This window comes from Elgaria multicarinata, chromosome 3, assembly GCF_023053635.1.
Source record: "Elgaria multicarinata webbii isolate HBS135686 ecotype San Diego chromosome 3, rElgMul1.1.pri, whole genome shotgun sequence".
Classification (NCBI taxonomy): domain Eukaryota; kingdom Metazoa; phylum Chordata; class Lepidosauria; order Squamata; family Anguidae; genus Elgaria; species Elgaria multicarinata.
The window spans coordinates 112,560,798-112,580,515 of NC_086173.1; the positions used below are offsets into that span (position 1 = coordinate 112,560,798).

The 19,718-nt window shown below is 40.0% G+C and overlaps 1 protein-coding gene across 1 annotated transcript in view; it reads right to left on the reverse strand.

Moving 5' to 3' along the window:
• Nucleotides 1–2,213: 2,213 nt before the first annotated feature.
• The window catches only part of DCP1A (decapping mRNA 1A), a 35,386-nt gene continuing 17,881 nt past the window's right edge, over nucleotides 2,214–19,718 (reverse strand). Inside the window, exons 6-10 of the mRNA XM_063121271.1 lie at nucleotides 15,903–16,013; nucleotides 13,051–13,800; nucleotides 11,040–11,105; nucleotides 9,853–10,071; nucleotides 2,214–6,402 (exon numbers count right to left, since the gene is read on the reverse strand). Coding sequence (XP_062977341.1) covers nucleotides 6,322–6,402; nucleotides 9,853–10,071; nucleotides 11,040–11,105; nucleotides 13,051–13,800; nucleotides 15,903–16,013 — 1,227 coding nt within the window. The 3' untranslated portion in view covers nucleotides 2,214–6,321. The remainder of the gene's footprint in view (nucleotides 6,403–9,852; nucleotides 10,072–11,039; nucleotides 11,106–13,050; nucleotides 13,801–15,902; nucleotides 16,014–19,718) is intronic.

Below are 19,718 nucleotides of genomic sequence, written 5' to 3' on the forward strand. Positions count from 1 at the left end.
AAGACACACTTCCCCCCCCCATATAAACATCTCTAAAAATGGGGTGCGTCTTAGAATCGCGGGTGTGTCTTAGGGGTTTTCTTTTTTGTTGGTGTTACTGAAATTAGTGTGCGTCTTACAATCGATGGCGTCTTACAATCGAAGAAATACGGCAGGATCTGGTCTCAAAGACTGTATCGGAGATGGTTGGTGTGGAGGGGTAGATATCCTTGGCTGTTTCAGGGCCAGGTCTGCATCATTGGTCTTTTGAAGTGACCTCTTCTTTTTCTTCCTCTTCTCCTCACCAGTTGCCACAGCAGACCGTAACAGTGTTGTCTTTGCTTTTTTAGACAATTCTTTAGCAATTGTCGAATTGCTACAGAGACCAGCAATTGCTACAGAGACCAGAGACTTTGGGGGCTGATCTGAGTGCTTGTTCTGGGTATGGCCTGGCTAGGGGAATTCTCTGCCACGTTTGTGGTGGAGGAAGTCAGCAATAAATGAGGCTGGTCTATAGCAAGTAGTGCTTTATTCCAGAGAATTGCCTTCAATCTGTCTGATCGATGACATTTCATTTGTTTGGAGAACTCCTGACAATATTGACAGGATTCAACGTCGTGTTGTTCTCCCAAACATAGGAGGCACAACGAATGTCCACCTGATGGCGGCAATTTACTGCTGCACATAGTGCATTTTTGGAAATGGGCCTTGAAGGCCATGCACCCCAGGCAACACAAACATGACAAAATATATTTAGAATAGGTAGTAAATAGAAGATACAACACAACAAAAAACAGATAGTAGAGAAAAATTGCCTCAAACGTGAGAGAGAACAGAGAAGTTAGCAAACGAGGTTGCCACAATGGTGGACAGAAAGGAACTGAGGGAATAGGTGGGAACCAAGTGGAGCATGCCTGAAACGCCTCAGCTATAGAAGTTTTTTTTCCTGATACGAGGCTCTGCGCAGGCGCTGAGCCCATGTGTGATGCACAGAGACCAAAATGAAGAAATGGGCCTTCTGTTGTATGGTTAGATTAAAAAACACACACATGCAGGATAGAATGCCTCTTCCATAAAAAAAAGAACAAGTATTCTTGTTTGCTCTTAGACTTCCTATCTATTGTACTCTCCAACATTTCACTTTTGAAGGGGAACACGCTTGTTTATACAGTGCAAATAGCACTAGTGCAATTTCGGGGCACCATTCACCAGAGTTGTAGAATCACCATGGCTCATTCCCTCACTTTATGGGAGGTCTATACATCATCGTCCATTTGTAATCCTCACGTTTTCTCAGTGCTGTTTTTTTTTTCTTATTGCATTAAGTCCAAATTCAAGACATAATAACTTAACCTCCACAAGTGTAGACACCCTTAGCTCTACACTTCTTATTGAAGAGGTGTGGTTTTGACATGGGCATTAACCAAAAAAACCTGGGGTTCGGCCATGGAGCCTCATTTCCCCAGAACACCCAGTTCTGACTACGTACATCAAGTTCTAGGTGAATTATGTTCTTGATTAGCTTGGCCTTGAATAAAAACAGCCTTTTGAGAAGGCATAGAACCACATTTAAGATGTCTAGAACTAGCAGATGAATGTTTCACAAGAGCTCCAGTGATGTTTCCTTTCTATCTTAGGTGTAGGACAGATTTGTGTTCATAAAGCATAATTTGTTAAAACGTTAAAACTAAACTGAACAAAAGGGACAGGGTTGTGTGTGTTGAAGGTCAAAATGGGGTCATCCCATGAAACTGATTGGTGGGAGATCCAGGACAAATAAAAGGAAGTACTTCTTCACACAGCAAATAGTTATATTATGGAACTCACTACCACAAGATGTAGGGATGGCCACCAATCTGGATAGCTTTAAAAGGGGGTTGGATAAATTCCTGGAGGCAAAGGCTATCAGTGGCTACTAGCCCTGATGGTTGTGTGCTATCTCCAGTATTCGAGGCAATAAGCCTGTGTGCACCTGTTGCTGGGGAACACAGGTGGGAGAGTGCTGTTGCACCATGTCCTGCTTGTTCACCCCTGGCCTATGGCTGGCTGGCCACTCTGTGAACAGAGTGCTGGACTAGATGGACCCTTGGTCTGAACCAGCATGGGACTTCTTATGTTCATATGAACTGTACATGTGTTTCTCAAGCAAACGTTTGCACTTTCAACACTTCTCCTAGTTAGGCTCTATTTCAGAAGGTTGACTGCCACCAAGAAGATTTTAGGACAGACAAACATTTGTCTTTCAAGTTTTATTACAAAAATATATCTGCAAACATACAAAATTTTCAATGAAAAATGCTCATTCTTAAACATTTATGCAATAACTTAATATTTGCCAACATGATAAGATGGCACAAATTACATACCCATATACTGAAATGTTAATGATGCATTATGGTGACAGTTTAAAAATTTGCTCAAAAACTACTGGGCATAATCCAGTCCGCCACAGATGTGGCATCAACATACGGAGCATTCAAACAGGCAAAAATAACCCTATTCCCAGTACTCCCAGACCGCCACAGATGTGCATAGGAACACAAATAACTTGCACTTAGCAGTTAAAGAGAGCTGGAGAACATGGGAGGTGTGCACAAGGATTCCAGTTGTCCCCCCACAATGGCTCCATGCACATTCCATGTGCCCACAGAAATAGGAAAGCAAGGCTCTGTTGAGCTAGTGGGAATTCTACAGGGGTGGGTCCTGCACCTGTGGGACAGGATCATGCCCATTGTTTTCCCAAACATTGCTACTTAAAATCCCAAAGATCTGAAGCACCTCAAACGCTCAATATGCATGGAGTGCAAATTAAAACAGTAAACCCAAACATTTGAGTAGTGTGCATTTTTTAAACAAAGAACCACCATGTGTCCACAATGGTACAAAAACAAACCACAAGGGGAAGCTTATTGCATTTTTTCCCACTTAAAGTGAAGATATTGCATCTTAACATTTTTGTGAAGATGTCAAAAACTGAGGTGAATTATATATTGCACACATTCCTCTTTTTAAGATATGCTTAAGCAACTCAAGTAGCCAACAAAGGTGGCACAGTGTGTGTGTGTGTGTGTGTGTGTGTGAGAGAGAGAGAGAGAGAGAGAGAACACTCCAGAAACGTTCTTCAGTATAGTATTCATGGATATAAGGAATGCACTAAACCCAATCAAAACAGAAGTCTAGGAAAATTTAAAACTTATGTTTAAAACATAATTAAATTTCATGTCAAATTAGGAAATTAACACAAATTGCTTTCCTGCTTCACATTGTGCCTTAGGTCTTTGCAGTCTATTTAACTTTTGCAAGTTGTTTTACAAATATATAGCTATTAGGCACATCTTTCAAATAATGTTGTTAATACCTACAAAACGGCAAACAGTCCTTGAATAAGCTGCATGTTTAAAGCCACTTTTGAGAAGACAAACATTAGGCATTTTTTAAAAGCTTCATATAGGCAACAGAAAAATACATGCTTAGTGAATATTCATTTGGGAATATAGTCTAAAGGAAATAGAGATACCATGCCAAAATAAAAGCTCAAATGAAAAGTTGAGGTTGGCTAGCTATGCATTTGTTACTGTTGCATGCAGGTAATAAGAATCAAATGTGTTATAAATCCAAACTTGGACTTTAAAAAATGTCAAAGTAACCACAGTAAAGCTGTCTAGTCATCTCCATGTTTTGTAAACATCTGTGGGTTAATTTTGCAGCCAAGTTTGTTTTTCAAAGCAATTCTTAAAAAGTTTTTCATTATTATTATTATTATTGTCACATTACAACAAGCAATAAGAGCACTAGTGTGGTACACTGAATGTTGCTAACAGTGCTTTGTACTGTGTGGTACACCTCCATTCTCCCAGCTTGAGCCTGCTACATACACAAATGTTGTAACATTGATGTGCATAAGAGTCAAGATTAAATGCAAACCTACTGTCAAAAAATAGATAAACTTTCATTACAACTTCTAGCTAAGGATATTCTCTTTGGAAGCAGAGAATTATTTCTTGATGCTGTACATACTTCAAACAACTGAGATTTCAAATCTGCCGGCTACCAACTGAGGTTTCTAGGGAATTACAATGCAAAATAGTGAATGGGAGTACAAAGTGTATTGGAACAAATATATTGGAAATGTCATTGCTATTTAACACAATATTCCCTTCCTCCTTAACAGTTGGACACAGGATCTTAACAGTACATTCAATATCAGGGAACCCTTTATAGTTTTATTTCTTTGGATATAATGCTTACTTTAAAGGTTGGGACTGAGTTCAACTCATTAGCACTATGCTTAACATGCATTGTCACCACCAATCTCATGTTTATGGTTGACTTTCTTCTTTCCATGCAGAATAATTGATGACTGCTCATCTTGGTTATCCATAAACACAGCATAAAATAAATTTGGTTCAGGTAATATAACTGCTTAAAGATATGGAAGAGTACTGCACTGGCTTGGTTTCCTTCCCCGAAAAAGCTTCAACACACACGTTTTAGATAAGCAAGCATTGTTGTTGGTGGTACACATACATGGGTGTGCTACTAAAGGTCCAGCACACAAATAGAGAGCTCTCATGTTTTCTACAAAAATCTAGAAAGCCTGAAAAGATGCATTGGAATTTCACAATTAAAGCCAATACATTAGTCAAATGTGCATGTCACTACTAACATATTTCCCTGAATTCTGCACACTTATCCAATATAAAATACAAGGTTTGTAACTAGAAACACTGAGTTCAAAGGCTGAAAAGGTTCTCTCAGAAGGCAGAGTTTGCTAAACATAAAAACATCTACTTAAAAATCACTCAAACTGAAGTATATATTTTGATTGATTAAAAAAATCAACGCACTGTTTATATCAAAAACACTGATTAGTAGTGGAGTCCATAATAATTAAAGCTTGGTTGATGAATCAGAAATAGTATCTGGACATTGATGCTGTCATCATTATCACAATTAAATGTTAAAAGTTAACAGATACATTCTTCTTTTCCATTGCACACTCTACTGAACGAATGGGGCTTGTACAAGAGCCCAGCTGTGCTTTTCCCCCCTTTTTTGCAAACCCTCCCCATTTCAATGGATTGCACAGGAAACCTGTTGAAAATAATGTAGAGCCAAAACCATGTTCTTCCTACATTTCAACAATGCTTTGAAGAATAAGCAGTGCATGTTGACTGGTTAAATTGATTACAAATTACTTTTCACAATATAAAACAAAGGCATTGTTACTAAAAAAACACACACACAAAAGACCCTAGCCTTTAAACATTACTATTGCTTGAATAAATTGAGATTTATGTTACACTAGAGTATTGCTAGCTACTATTACATGCCATATGAAATAAATACACGTCACGAAGAGACCAATAGCAGCATATCAAACAAATAGATCAGAGTCTGACTTCCTTTGGGGAAAAGTTTGATCTTTACAGCGGTATATAATAAAATCTTAACCCATATATGAGAATGACTCACAAAACCCTGGGGAGGTCAGACTGTATTTGTTTTTCATGTGCCAAGACCATAATGAAGTTACCCACATTTCTCTGGAACCAGCCCATCCTTTCTACAGGAAAACCTCTTCCAAAATTTTCATTCCACCTGGATAGGATAACACGGTAACCACAATGATATTCCATCCATTGCTGTTTAAAAACTATTTGTTTAAAAATAGTACCTTTAACAAACAAAAACACATTAAAGGTATCATTAAAGGGATATTTGATAGCAAGTTTTGATTCTGTCCTAGTAGAACTGAATACATAGCTCAGCTCTGCCATTATAGGAGCCAATTTGTTGGTCAATACCACCCTAAGGCCATCCAGTTGTAAGGCTAAAAGCAGAATTTTTACAGTGCATATCCATTTCCTCCCAAAGCCCTAAAATTATTTTCTGCAGTCCTTCCACGGCTCTTTAAATTAGAAGCTGTTTTCAAATTTCGAACTGCCAAACACAAAGCTTAGGCCACATTTCCCTGGTTTTTTTCTGTGTGTGTGTGTGTGTGTGTGTGTGTACATTAGGGAGTGGGGTGCAGGGGGGAGGGAAGAGAACCAGACCAAACATTTTTACACTATTCAAAACTGCCAAAAAAATAATAATGTGCTGTTTAACATGAAGACCATTTTCCCCATACAGAAATAAAAGCCTGCTGGTCACAGTGAAACCTAGTTCACTTCTGAGAACGTTATTTATACAATTCATCTAAGGAACAATGTCTCCAAGGAGGCTAAAAATTAAGACTTCAGGAACTAAAAACTATTTTTAAAAATAATACAGTTTTACAGAAGAGGCATAATTGTTTCTGAAGCAGATAGGTGGTCAGTAGAATTGAATTCACTTCAGTTATAGTTTGATGCTGTCTGTATTCTTGGTCAAGACTTGTAAATAGACTTCATGAAGAGTATTAAGAAATTTTGCATCATTCTGAAGGAGGGGAAAAAGAACACAATCAAACCAATGTTACAAATCCTTATAATAACTTTTTCTCCTTTCCTAATAATCACTTTCCCACTTAATCTCTATTTTTTTCCAGCTGGACAACCAAGAAATAAGATGCACAAATTAAATGAAGAAGACAGTTCCCAAGTATCATTGAGTGTATAAGGAAGGCCAGGGAGGAGGAGGAAGAAAAAAGGAGAAAGATTAACCAAGTGCATACCAATGATGCCTAGCAGTGCTGCTATCAGGACTTTGGGGCAGAGGTCCAGGGTCCCCATACAGCCAAATGAGCAGGAGGGAACATCACATTTTGTGGTAGCACACACTGTTCAGGTTTGCATGACTGTTGGGGTAAAAGAAAGCCATTGCAGCTTCTCCCCCACCCTGCACATGCTGTGTATGCCATGCATGTGCCCATTGGTTACATAATTGTCTGCACTGCAGCATGGGTTGACATGTCGTCTGAATACCGCATGCAGCACAGGAACTCCATATCCACCCTACAACCCATGACATGCAGTAGGGGTTGTGGAGCGGATATGAAGCTATCCCTGTCACATAATGTGCTGGGTTTGGACAACACACCAACAGCATGGGTAATTATGTAAACAACGGACACATGCAGCATACACAGAGGCAGAGAGAGAAGCCACAATAGCTTCTTTCACTCCTGCGATCATGCAAACCCACTCATTGGCTGGGCTTGCACATAGAACTCAACCTATCCCATGGATTAAAGTTGAGTTGTCATGTTATTTAAACCCAGTCATGCTAACATGGTTTGTCGTTGGGTTATGAACTCTGGGTTGTTTAAACCTTGGGTTGTCATTACATATGAACCCAGACCCGTGGGTTGTTTTGCCAGGCTACAAAGGCAGCGGACAGGAGTAGCTGATCGTGTCTGGATCCAGCTCCAGCTGAGAGCCCCCTTTCCTCTTGCTATAAACTATCACTGCTGAGGCCATCAGAAGGAAAGGAAGCAGCAACCAGGCACCCCTCCATCATGCCTGGATCTGTATGAGGTTAGTAGAGAGAAAGGGAGAAGAAGTGGCAGCCCTTCCACTGTGTCCATGACCTGTTGAACTTTGCAACTAAGAATCTAGTGCCTAAATTTTCTTTTTTCCCATCCAACCTCCTCCTTCCCAATCCCCTTTCCTTTTGTGTCAGGTTTTTTTAGATTGTAAACTTGCTGGAAAGGGCTGTCTTAAGAAATATTTTTGTAAGCTGCCTTGAAAGGCTTTTTGGCTAAAGGACAGAATGAAAATGCTATAATAAATAAATAAAAATAAATAAATACAACTACACCCAACCACTCTTTAAGTCAGTACTACAGCCCCACAAAGTCATCTGGGATACAGGGAAGGACTGGGCCAATGAGGAGGGAACAAACCACAGTGTGTTCAATTGCCTGCCAGACAAACCCTGGGTAGGACAAAACAAAAGGAATGAAACAGAGAGCAAATAACTCGAGATGTGTATGTATGGCTTGACATGTGAAGCTTGGCTCATTTCACTTATCTGCTTAGCCTCTGTGTTCTGAGGTGTAGTCTGGATTGAGTTAGTCAGAATGCTTTCTGTATACTCTTCCCTGACCCACTGAGTTCAATCCCTAGACGGGATAGTATTACAGCGTTTCTCCAACCTCTAACAATCCACTTGTTCGCTCTGGGTACCTTTCATGTTCCTGCGATGTCTGCCAAGTTGCACTGGGTTTCAAATTAAACCTCTATAACATCCTCCATTAATTCTCTGATTCTCCACAGTATATCCTAGGCTGCCCAATTCTAAACGAACATTAAAGTTAAGCCAACAGAACAACCATAGAAGCTATTTTGATTGTCCATGGGCTTTGTGCTGGGGATTATGCTAATCAGAAGTGGTTTTTTTGCCTCACAGTCTTTGCATTTTGGATTCCCATACATCATACATATCGTTGGGGTTCTCTTTTTAATACTCCAGCATTGATGGGAGTGTAGTTTGATCAACCACTGGTCAGATGGCACATGCAAGGAGCAGAATGCAGGCTAAAGATCAAAATGCTTAGGTTTAAGGCAATACGCAGTGCATTCTCAAGACCATTAGTAGGAACCTGAAAGTGTGGCATGACTTCAATTACAAAGTAAAATTGCTGACAGCTCAGCTCTGTTCACATGATTTTTTTCCCTCCCTTCACAGTCAGCAAGTTTCTTTGTTCTACTTGTGGTTCTGGCAGGGGAAAAAGAAACAGCAGGTTGTGCAGAAAAAAACAACGACAAAGAAACAAAACACAGACCACAAAGCTGATTATATGACCTAGCATGGGCCTGCTTTAGTCCTAACAATTCAATTACCAGGGTACAATATTTCTATGGCCTGTTATTTTTAGATCTGTACTCTGTATGCAAGACTTACTGATATCAGTGCAGAAAGAACTAGAGAGCACTGATGCAGTAGGAAAGGTTTGTGACCCTGGTGATGACAAAGAGGACAGAACGATCCTCTTAATTCAATCCTATTTTAAGTGTAAGATTTCTCTTAGAGATTTATTAGAGTTATTGACAGAGGTGCAAAGCAGCCGTGCCACTGAAGATATATTTCAAAAACGTCCTTAAATTTTTCAAGTCAGCCAGCTTGCTTTCAACTTCCAAATATGAAAGTGTAACAAGCTTGAGCTAAATGCACCATCAAATATTTCATAACAGAATAAACTGGAAATGGACAAGACACTTGAAACTTCTTATGAATAGACCCTTGAGGAAAAGATGGTAAGTTGTTGTTGTTGTTGTTTTTATAATCTCCATTTTTGCTAGAGATTTTCATGAACAAAGAACAGATATATTTGCTGCTCTTCCAAACTGACTTTCCGGATTCTTAACTTGCAAATTAAATTCACTCTTAAGAGCAAAGCAGCTCTTAAGAACATGGAGAGTATTTAATTCTTCCTCTGTATGTAAATAGTCTGGTGCATTCACAGGTCAGAACCACCTGAATGCACAACAGTGTTCTGTGGCAGCCAAGTGCTCTCCCACCTGACTGCCACAGGTAGGAGAGCACACACACGTGCTGCCTTCTCTCCCCTATGCACTCACTCCAATTGCTGCCACCGGTCACCTGCAGTAAGGACCCCCTGGCCATTTCCCCCCCCCCCCCCAGACATCTGGTTGGCCACTGTGGAAACAGAAAGGTGGAACTGATAGGAGTAGGGCTGATCTAGCAGAGCTCCTCTTCTGTACATCTGTTCATGCTACTAATATCTTTACTCTTAAAATATAGTTAATAGTCCTTGAGTTGATGCTTTTCACTGATAAAAGGATTTGCTAATAATCATATATGAGTCGACTGATCCTCTTCATCAACCCTCTGCATGGCACCTGATCCTGTTAACCAGCACTGCAGGTGCTTTTTCATTCTGTATTCTGAATCAACAGCCCCTATTTTATACATCACCGACTGTACCTTTATTAGATGTATTAACGTTTCTTGAAGCTGAGATCTACTGAGAACTGCAGGAGGTGATGTATGAACATCCACTGCTCCAAGCGTGGGAGGAGAAGAGGAACCAGCCTTGTTTTCAATTTCAGAGGATTTCATAGCCGACTGCTGGAACATGCTGGGTGACAAGAGGACTGACGGTGCCATTGTGGTTGTAGCTGTCGTGAACTGGGGGGAAGCAACCTATAAGAGGAAAAGAAGCAATTTAGACAGTGATGACTTTTTTTTTAGACAGTGTTGAAATTTTTTTGTAGCAATAGCTAGATAGATTAGGGCCCCTTCTAACATTGCTTCGGTAGTATGGAAGACAGGGCAGCACATGTCCTTCCCTTTCTGGGAACATGAGGAGTCCAAGGTCACGTAGGAGGAACCGAAGATGTAGCTCCTTCTCATACCAGCTTTACCTGAGAAGGGGGGGACGGACACTAACATAGAAAATAGCTACTTCACAATCCTTCCCTCATGTAGCCTGGTGCTTCCAATACTGATGGTATTATAAGTGATACAATCACTAATTAGCATCCTTATAAAAGGCATAGGAACTTAAGGTGCAACCCTGTGTATGTTTAGACAGAAAAAAGTCCTACAACTGGGAGTTGTAAGACCTTTTTCTATCTAAATATGGATAGGGTTGCAAACTAAGCCTTATAAAGAAATGGAAGAAATGGAAGATTATCAAGATGTGCTCTAGAACATATAGGAAATTTAAAGAATGTATTTATAGGCAATAGACAAATGCAATGCTGTCTTATAGAGCTGCAGGGTGAAGTGTTGGCACTTAAACTTATTTCCAATCTAGCAAGACCAGGGAAAACTTCAGAATGAGCTTATTTGGAGAAAGGTACCACCATTCTAACAAAATATGTTAACATTATAATAATATAACATCTGAGGATACATACAGTAGTGAACATGAATGAACTAGAGCTTGCTTAGAATAGTTCTCTCTCTCTCTCTCTCTCTCTCTCTCTCTCTCTCTCTCTCTCTCTCTCTCACACACACACACACACACACACACACACACACACACACACACACACAAATCCAAATACAATTTTTATTAAGTTGACCAAGAGGGGGAAAAATCTTATGTGTTGCAGTCTAGCTTTTCTGTGAAGGCAGTGCAGTGATGAGAGGACTGAAATACATACTTGGCTTGCCTTTGACAACACTTTGGGATGTGGAAATGTTTCAAGCTCCTTGCTTTGCTGTGTAACCTACAATTAAAGATAGAAATAAAGCATGCCATGAATATGAGTCTCTCACCACATGCATCATTTCCCTTACATTTCCCCCAATAAGTTTATATGCATTTCGATGTGATTGGTTCATTTCCTAAATAAAGTAGATATGGTAACCTATTATAAGGAGTCTAAACCAAAATCGTCAGTTAAGTGCTGAAGACTGCTTTGGTTCCCTCTGCTCTACTTCCTTTTTTCTTATTTTATTTTTAAATTTCTCCTTTGTTGGTCTTAGTGTGATTAGAATGCTTAATCTTGGGTGTATATTTATTAATGTGAGATGTTCTGATTAGGCTATGTGTATGATTAATCTAAGAGTGCAATCTTCTTCTCACCGCTGGGTTGTATGATACTGTAACCTTACTGTGCGTAAGTACATAAGAAGACCCATGCTGGATCTGACCAAGGGTCCATCTAGTCCAGCACTCTGTTCACACAATGACCAACCAGCTGTCGACGAGGACCCCACAAGCAGGGCACAGGTACAAAGCACCCTTCCGCCCATGTTCCCCAGCAACTGGAGTATATAGGCTTACCGCCTCAAATACTGCAAGCAGCACTTAGCTATCTGGACTAGTAGCCATTGATAGCCATCTCCTTCAGGAATTTATCCAACCCCCTTTTAATGCTACCCAAATTAGTGGCCATCACCACATCTTGTGGCAGTGAATTCCATAGTTTAACTATGCGCTATGTGAAGTGCTTTCTTTTATCTGTCCTGAATCTCCCACCAATCAGCTTCATGGGATGATCCCAGGTTCTAGCATTATGGGAGAGGGAGAAAAACGTCTCCCTATCCACATTCTCTGAACTATGCATAATTTTGTACACCTCTATCAGGTCTCACCTTAGCCTCCTTTTTTTCTAAGCTAAACAACCCTAGCTGTTGCAACCTGCCCAAGGGTCTCTACTTCCCTTGCTCGGCTTCGTCCATTTTCTTCCGCTGCCCCTTACGCCTGGAACGCTCTTCCAGAACATTTGAGAACTACAAGTTCAATCGCAGCTTTTAAAGCTCAGCTAAAAACTTTTCTTTTTTCTAAAGCTTTTAAAACTTGATTTTGATCTGACTTTTTACTGTTAGTTTTACTCTACCCTGTGCCTGTTTGGTGCATTCTCTTCCCCTTCTTATTGTTTTATTATGATTTTATTAGAATGTAAGCCTATGCAGCAGCGTTTTGCTATTTTACTGCTTTACTCTGTACAGCACCATGTACACTGATGGCGCTATATAAATAAATAATAATAACAATAGTAACAACCTTCCCTCGTATGGGAGTTTCTCAAGCCCCTTGATCATTTCAGTTGTCCTTTCCTTCACTTTTTCCAGCTCTACAATATATTTTTTTAGGTTTGGTGATCAGAACTGTACACAATATTCTAAGTGTCTGCTTGCAAATTTGTGTGTGACCTTAAAGCTAAGAAAACATGCAGTCTTAGGCAAATCACTAGAGTAAATGTCTGGCTGGCTGTCCTACTGAAGTACACACTGGCTTTGTTGCATCACAAATTTTGTTATGGCCAACATTTTAAAATCTGAATTGGAACATGCATTTCAGTATTTCTAATAAACACTTAAATTGCCCCCATCCCTTTAAAGTTATATAATTGGCCAGCCCAAAATAGCATTATGATGTCAAACAGTGAACATATGGCTGCTTATAATCCTTTGCAAGGCCAGTTTCTAAGACAAATGTCCCATGTATCCAATGTTATATTGGATAAAAAGGACATAACTGAAGTTATATTGTCACTTTTAGACTCAAGAAAGAACAAATTGTGGTAACATGATAACCATTGTTATCAGCAATAACCTACAAAAACTTCTACAAGCAGATTTTATCATTTAAAGAGAAAAAAATTAAATAGGACAAAGCATTTTCATTTTGCTAAAGAAACTCAAATACAGTAACCTATACATTACCTGAACAGGTGGAATCATTTTACCAGTTACAGGTTGCTTGATGTGGGATTCCTTGAAACAATCTGGTGTTGCCAGCTGGCTAATGGCAGGGGCAGAGTTTGGTGCTACTGGGGTTTTATTAAGTGACTGCTGTATTTGGTCATGTTGTGGGGTCAACCTGAGTTTTTGAAGAAGATCCATATTTGGAAGTGGTGTGTTTGAAGCATCTCCTGTATTTGTTGTAACCAAAGATGTTAAGAAATGGTTCTGACCAGGAGTTATAATTTGTGGACCATGGTTCATATCAGATGATGGCTGATTCACAAGTAGAGATATTTGCTTGGCAGTCTGCTGCATAACTTGCATTTTGTTATTGTTTGTATTCATACTCTGAAGCACTTGCACACAGGAAGCTTCTGTTGCCAAGGCTGGATTAAGGATAGGGCTTAATGGCACAGTATAGTTTGAAACTTTATTTAGTTCAGGCTGTGAAACCGAAGGGGAGGCAATTAGTAAGGGTGGCACACACTCCTGTGGCAATAAGGTAGAAGAATTACTTTTGAAGTTTGGACCATCCAATTTTCCCAGAGGCTGATGAATCACTGTTGACTGCTCAAATGAAAAAGGTAGGAGTAAATTGTGCTCTCTGCACGCAACATCAGTTTTCTCTGTTCTCTCAGGATTGGAATAGGGAACTGTAGTGGGTTCCTTTTGTAACGAAGTTCCAAATAATTCTTCCACTGTTAGATGTTTAGGTATAGACTGACATGGCTACAAAAGAACAAAAGATCAAAAGCTCCATTTAAAATATTATATTCACACATGTCTCCTGTACACCTTTCTCTACAAACAAGTATCAAGAGCACAGCTAAAAAATGAAAAGTTTTGGAGACATCTGAAGAGTGCATTATCTATGAAGGGGCTATAGGTTTTGCCTATAGTATTTCTGTACTCATATGGAGCACAGTTAGTGAGCTGTAATGGAACTATGCTCACTAACAATCAATTCTTGGATTTCAGCCATTAAGATATTGCTTCTGTATGCTTTATGCTTAAAAGGGGAATCTATTTACATTTGCCAATACATCTAAGTAGAAGAGTTAAGAAAATGATGGGAGCCACAGGCCCACTTGCCTTAACTGACTCATTATTATTTAGTCATAACCCTTAGCCCATTTTGTACCAGTATTATCCTAATCCAAATGATTTAATAAATGATTAGGTTAGCCTTGCAAAAAGGTCCATGTATACAGCAAGCTACATTAAATAAAATGTCCACAGTGTTGCAACTAATGGCCCCAGCTAAGTGATTTGTTCCGCATCATAGGGAAAACACTGCAAAAATTAATATGCAGAAAAGTCACTGGGCTCCGAATGCTGGCTTTAATCCTGTCCCTCTACATGTAGCAATGCTGCACAACATTACATAGCCCTTCCCTGGCATGCTGGGCACACAGCAAAGCAGCAGACCGGGCCTGGCCATACAAGTTGCTCCAATGGTCCACTTCCACCCACGACTTTACAGGCCAGCAACTCGGACACCAAAAATATCTCTGCACAAAGGGCTTAGGAAGGAATGAGCGGCTGGACGGTCAATGAAAGGGTCTTCGGCTATTGATGCACGCCTAGCAGGGCTCTAGCAGGCTGGAGGAGAAGCAGTGTTGTGCATCATTACAGCAAGGTTTTCTTGTGCACAGAGAGCAGGCATCATGGGCAAAATCAATGCATTCTGCTTGAGCATGTAGCAGTTGAAACCGCCCCAAGACACTGGAGAGGAAGCTCCAGCATGTCAGCTCCCTCTTTCCAGACTGGAAAAAGTCTGGTGTTAGAACTGAAATGAATAATGCTTTAGAATCCTTCAGTGATGACTTAGTTTCAATCTCCTGTTGAAAACTAGTGACTGGAACTATGCTTCCCAATCCACATTAAGAGCCTAAGAGGCTGATGAGACCACCTCTTACTAAATTCATCAATTTTAAAACTGAAGCATCTAACAACCGCCTTGTCGATCTGTCCCCTGCAAAATCATCATTATCATCATCTCAAGAGGTGTTCAATTAAGGCAAAACAGCCCTGAAGCCCCATTTCTAGGCAATTTTCGAAGATTAACTTGTGCATCACTGTCTTTTTTCCACTAGGTGGTACTACTAGCAGGCACAAGTTCTCACAGTAATCCTACAAGATATGCTCATGGCGTTCTTTTCTGCTACCCATTTTTTTTTTTTATCATTTATTACTTGGATCTCTGTTTCATTTCTTGGCCAAGGCCTAGCTTAGTTAATAAGCTATATAATATCCAATGTACTTCTCAGCCAATGTCGTCCATTATACCATCTCACATAAAATCAATGATCCCAAGTTACCAAGCATGTTATTAAACTAGACATGCTGTTGTGCACAGGTGATGGCCTGTAGTTATCCCTAGGTGTTTTCTCTATTACCAGAAGGGCAACTAACAGCAGGGCCAGGGCCACTTGTACTGGCCAGATAGATTTCCCATGTTTAACTTACAATGGAAGCTGCATGCAAGGCTTTCCCATTCTCCTTTCCAGTCTTAAAGCACCATGGGAGAGAAAGGTTCTAGTCTAGCCCACTTTCAAATGGATTGTGTCTTCTTTTTTTACAGGGGGTGGTGGTTAAGGACACAAAGCAGCAGGGTAATCATGGAATGCTCCACCCGAGATAATGTAGTCCCAACAGAGATGTGGCATGTGATTATTCTGCAGGTGTAGATCAGCTCATGGTTCAACACAGAGCTGATCTACGCATTTAGAATGAAAATAGGAACATGATGTTCCAATTGTAAGAACATGCTATGAAGGTAACAAAACCGTGAATCAATGTCATAGTACTCTGGCTTCAGTTGGACATACATGGTCTTGCATTTGTAACGCTGATGATCCATGCTCTGAAGTCTCTGTACTTTCAGTCCTTCTAGGATTTGCACTTTGTTGTGTCCCACAGATTAAGTCGCTCTTCTGATTCTAGAAAATAAAATGCATTAATATCTCTAATTCCAGTTCAGCCTGGATGAGCTGGTTATGATTAATGTTAACACTTTCACAACTCTCTAGAAGCTTACCAGAAAGCTCTCTGCCTTGTTCTCACCGCACCAAGCTTTTCATACGGTGCCACCAATAAAATGCCATGCCATCACACTGCACAATCAATTGATAACCCTGCTCATGTTATGAGACACAATAGTGCAGGCTGGAGGCATGACTTAATGGAGAGCAAGGCTAGCATCATTCAGCTTCAAGCTGTTAAGAATGCACGACCAATGCCATTTGTGTGAATGGAGGACAGACAGAACCTCAGTCCAATGAACATACCAAGGTGTGCATAGAAGGGTTATACAATTAGCCTGTGCCCACTGTGTTTCCAGGCATTAGGCAAATGTACTTAACAGCACTAAAATGAAATGATGATTCAGCTCCATGGTTCAAGAGACCTGCCACTTTAAATCTTCTGAGAGTGACATTTATGAGGCATTCGTTTTAGCACAGCTAAATTTGACAGGATTTGCTACTGTTGGGGAAACCATCATTCCCAAGTATGAGCATCAGAAGCTAACAATCAATGCAGAGAAACTAAGCCAACTGCAGCAATTGCACAGTTTACTAGCAAATGGGAAGTTACCAATTCACTCCCATTTATATGAGCTTTCTAAATATATGTTCATGCGCTTCCTGAATATATGGATAAAGCGGAGTCTTTGCTTTATTTTCATTTACAGATTTAAATGCACTGCATATGGATTGACACAAACACTCATGCTGAAGTGTCTCCCCCCACTTAAGTAGTTTCCAGAGCTTTCAATGTGGTTAATTGTTTGGGCTTAAATTCCTCAACAATTTTGTTGCTTACAAATGTAATCCTAAAATATAATGATTTTGTGTAATGTCAGGCTACGACAGCATTATCTTGTTTTGGGAGAGGAAAAAAATGTTAACTATATAAAAAAAATCCACCCACTAACCATTAAGAAAAATATAACCAAATCATTCATTTTCACATATCGCCTGGATGTGGAGAGTACTTGAAGGATTAAGCCGATTTAGAATCCTCGATTAAATCACTCAGGCCTTCACAAATCTCTTTTCTCACTCCCACTCTGCCCCTTCTCATGCTGACTCTGGCAATCTCATCTGGGCTGCACAGCAGGATTACTTTATGATCCATCTCGAATGAACTAGGCAGATTCTCTTTTCTTAAATACTAAAATGCAAATTCATCTATAATTATTAAGTGAAGTGGGCCTAGATAATTGACAGAGGGATTAATAAAAGCAACATGATGCAAGAGCAGGAAGCATCTACTATTAAATAATATCAAGCACGAACAATCTATACCAGAAATAGTTTAGTTCTGAAACTTGCCTTTTAAATCCACCTATTATTAGACAGACGTTGCTTCCTTTATCTTTCAGTTCTGCATGTTTAGAAACTGAGCATCATCTTTGACGACCAAGGAAGATAGCTGCGGCTTAGGGAATATTTTAATAGCTGGAGGAGTTATGCAAAATATGGGAGACATGTGGAATCTGATGAGCTTCTGCCTCCCACAGACTGCAGAGGCTGTATAATGAATGCAAGCTTCCCTGAGCGTATAGAGTGGTGTATACATTTTAATCAGTTCATTTAATTCAACCTGTCCTGATGACTTATATTAGCCCTCTAGAAAAAGGAGAAGAGGGCAAGCAGATTTAGATAGAAACCTGGCTTATGACAACTTTACAAGTCAGACAAGCAGGCAGATTTTCTAGAGTGGGTCATATTTTTAAGGTTGTCAAATAATTTTCAGGCAGCCCCTGTATCTTTAACAAAATGGCAAGCAGACCTTTAAAGGGGAAGCTTTTCCCTCTTCCTAATATGCAGAGGCAGCAATAATGTACTCTTTCTCAAAGTTATTACATTGGATTGAGAAATCCTATGAGCATAGTTCTGCTCGTGAATTTTCACGGATGGAGCGCCCCTGACAATCTGCTCCGGAGGGTTCAATGACCCTCCGGTACAGCATGACAAGTGACAAAAGAGGCTATAGGGGAAATCATGAAAAATCTCATGAATGAGAGCATCCACTGGAGCCTCTATTCCCATGAGGGAATCTCGTGAATGGGAGCCTCCATCCCCACAAATGGAAGAAACTCTTGCATTCAGAAAAGGGCTTCTTCAGATTCAAGCCAATGAAATGGCTTCCCCACCACCACGTCCCCACATCTTATTCTTCTTTTAGGTACACACACACACACACACACACACACACACACACACACACACACACAGTTTAATTGCATTTGTGATAAATTCACAAAACCCCATATAAATAAAGCATGCACACACAAAAGGGGGAACCTGCCAGCTTGTGAGTTGAAGAGATATATCACTCTGAGTTCTCAGAAGGCAATTTTAAACCTACCCTTGAAGAAGACATCTAAAAACATCAAGGCCGAAACACGTTGGGCTTTACTGAAAAAAACAGTTACATTTTCCAGCATCTTGAGATGCGTTCATTTTCTGTAGATCTGTGACAGATGCTTTCCCATTTATCTAGTCATTGTTTCCCTTACACTCACATCAATGCACAGCCAACTCAAATAGGAACAAGGAGCGCAAATCATTAATACATTGTTATATAAAAGGTGCTGAATTCTCTTTTGAATGTCGGAGTCGTTTAGCCATTCCTATTGCACACATGGAGTATAGTTCATGGCCTGGCTGTGGGTTCTTCATGTTTTAATAAAACATTCACGTCTTTACAATACGGTAAGTTTTTCAATATTAAATTATCAAAACTTTACCCGAAAAAGAGGTTATAAATGAGCAACTCCACATCATATGAATGAGGGACCCAATTTCCACCCCACATTGGGGGATAACAATTTGCAGTAGAGCCTCTATGGCATCCAATAATTTCGGAATACTAGCTTTCATTGAATGAGACACATGTCAGGTTGACGGAGGACGTTTTGATAGCCAGGAATGCTGCAGACCAGAATGGGACACTTTAATTCCCTATTCCACTCCTTATGGAGATAAGATATGTCTTCCTTAATTCTGCGTGAGAACCACTGATACAAACAGGCTGACAGTTTCAGCAAACCCGGCAAGCCAACTAAGTCTTCCAGGAGATTTGGGGGCACAGATGCTGCACAAGCAGCTGGTCCAAAAATAGATGTGAGCAGATGTTTAAGTTGCAGAAACTGACAATGTGACTTATTTGGTCAGCCAAATTCTTCTTGCAGATTATGAAATTATTTGAATTCACCATATCTAACCAAAAATTAATCCAAAGTCATAACCTAAAAAGCTGCCCAGTCCCTCCACATAAAAGTCTTTCTATCTATTCTCAAGTTTGGGTAATGCCACAAAGTTAGTTTGGCATGTCTGCAGGGATCAACTCTAGTGCTGACAATGAAGCCCTTCAAGGATAATTGGGTGGCCCAAATAATAAGCAATTCAGAAACAGGGAACCAGATAGGTAGATCCAAGTATTTGCAATCCTTGTAGTATGTTTCAAATCACATCTATTTTACCCCAGAGGTTTTGTAGCGTTCAGCTGTCAGGAAGCTTTTTGGTACCATAATTCCTAGAAAAGTGAGGTTCTTGGGATACAGTTAAATGTCACTTTTAACAGCATGAAATCTGATTTGATAGAATAGCCTGCTATATGGCTAAAGTCTTGGATCA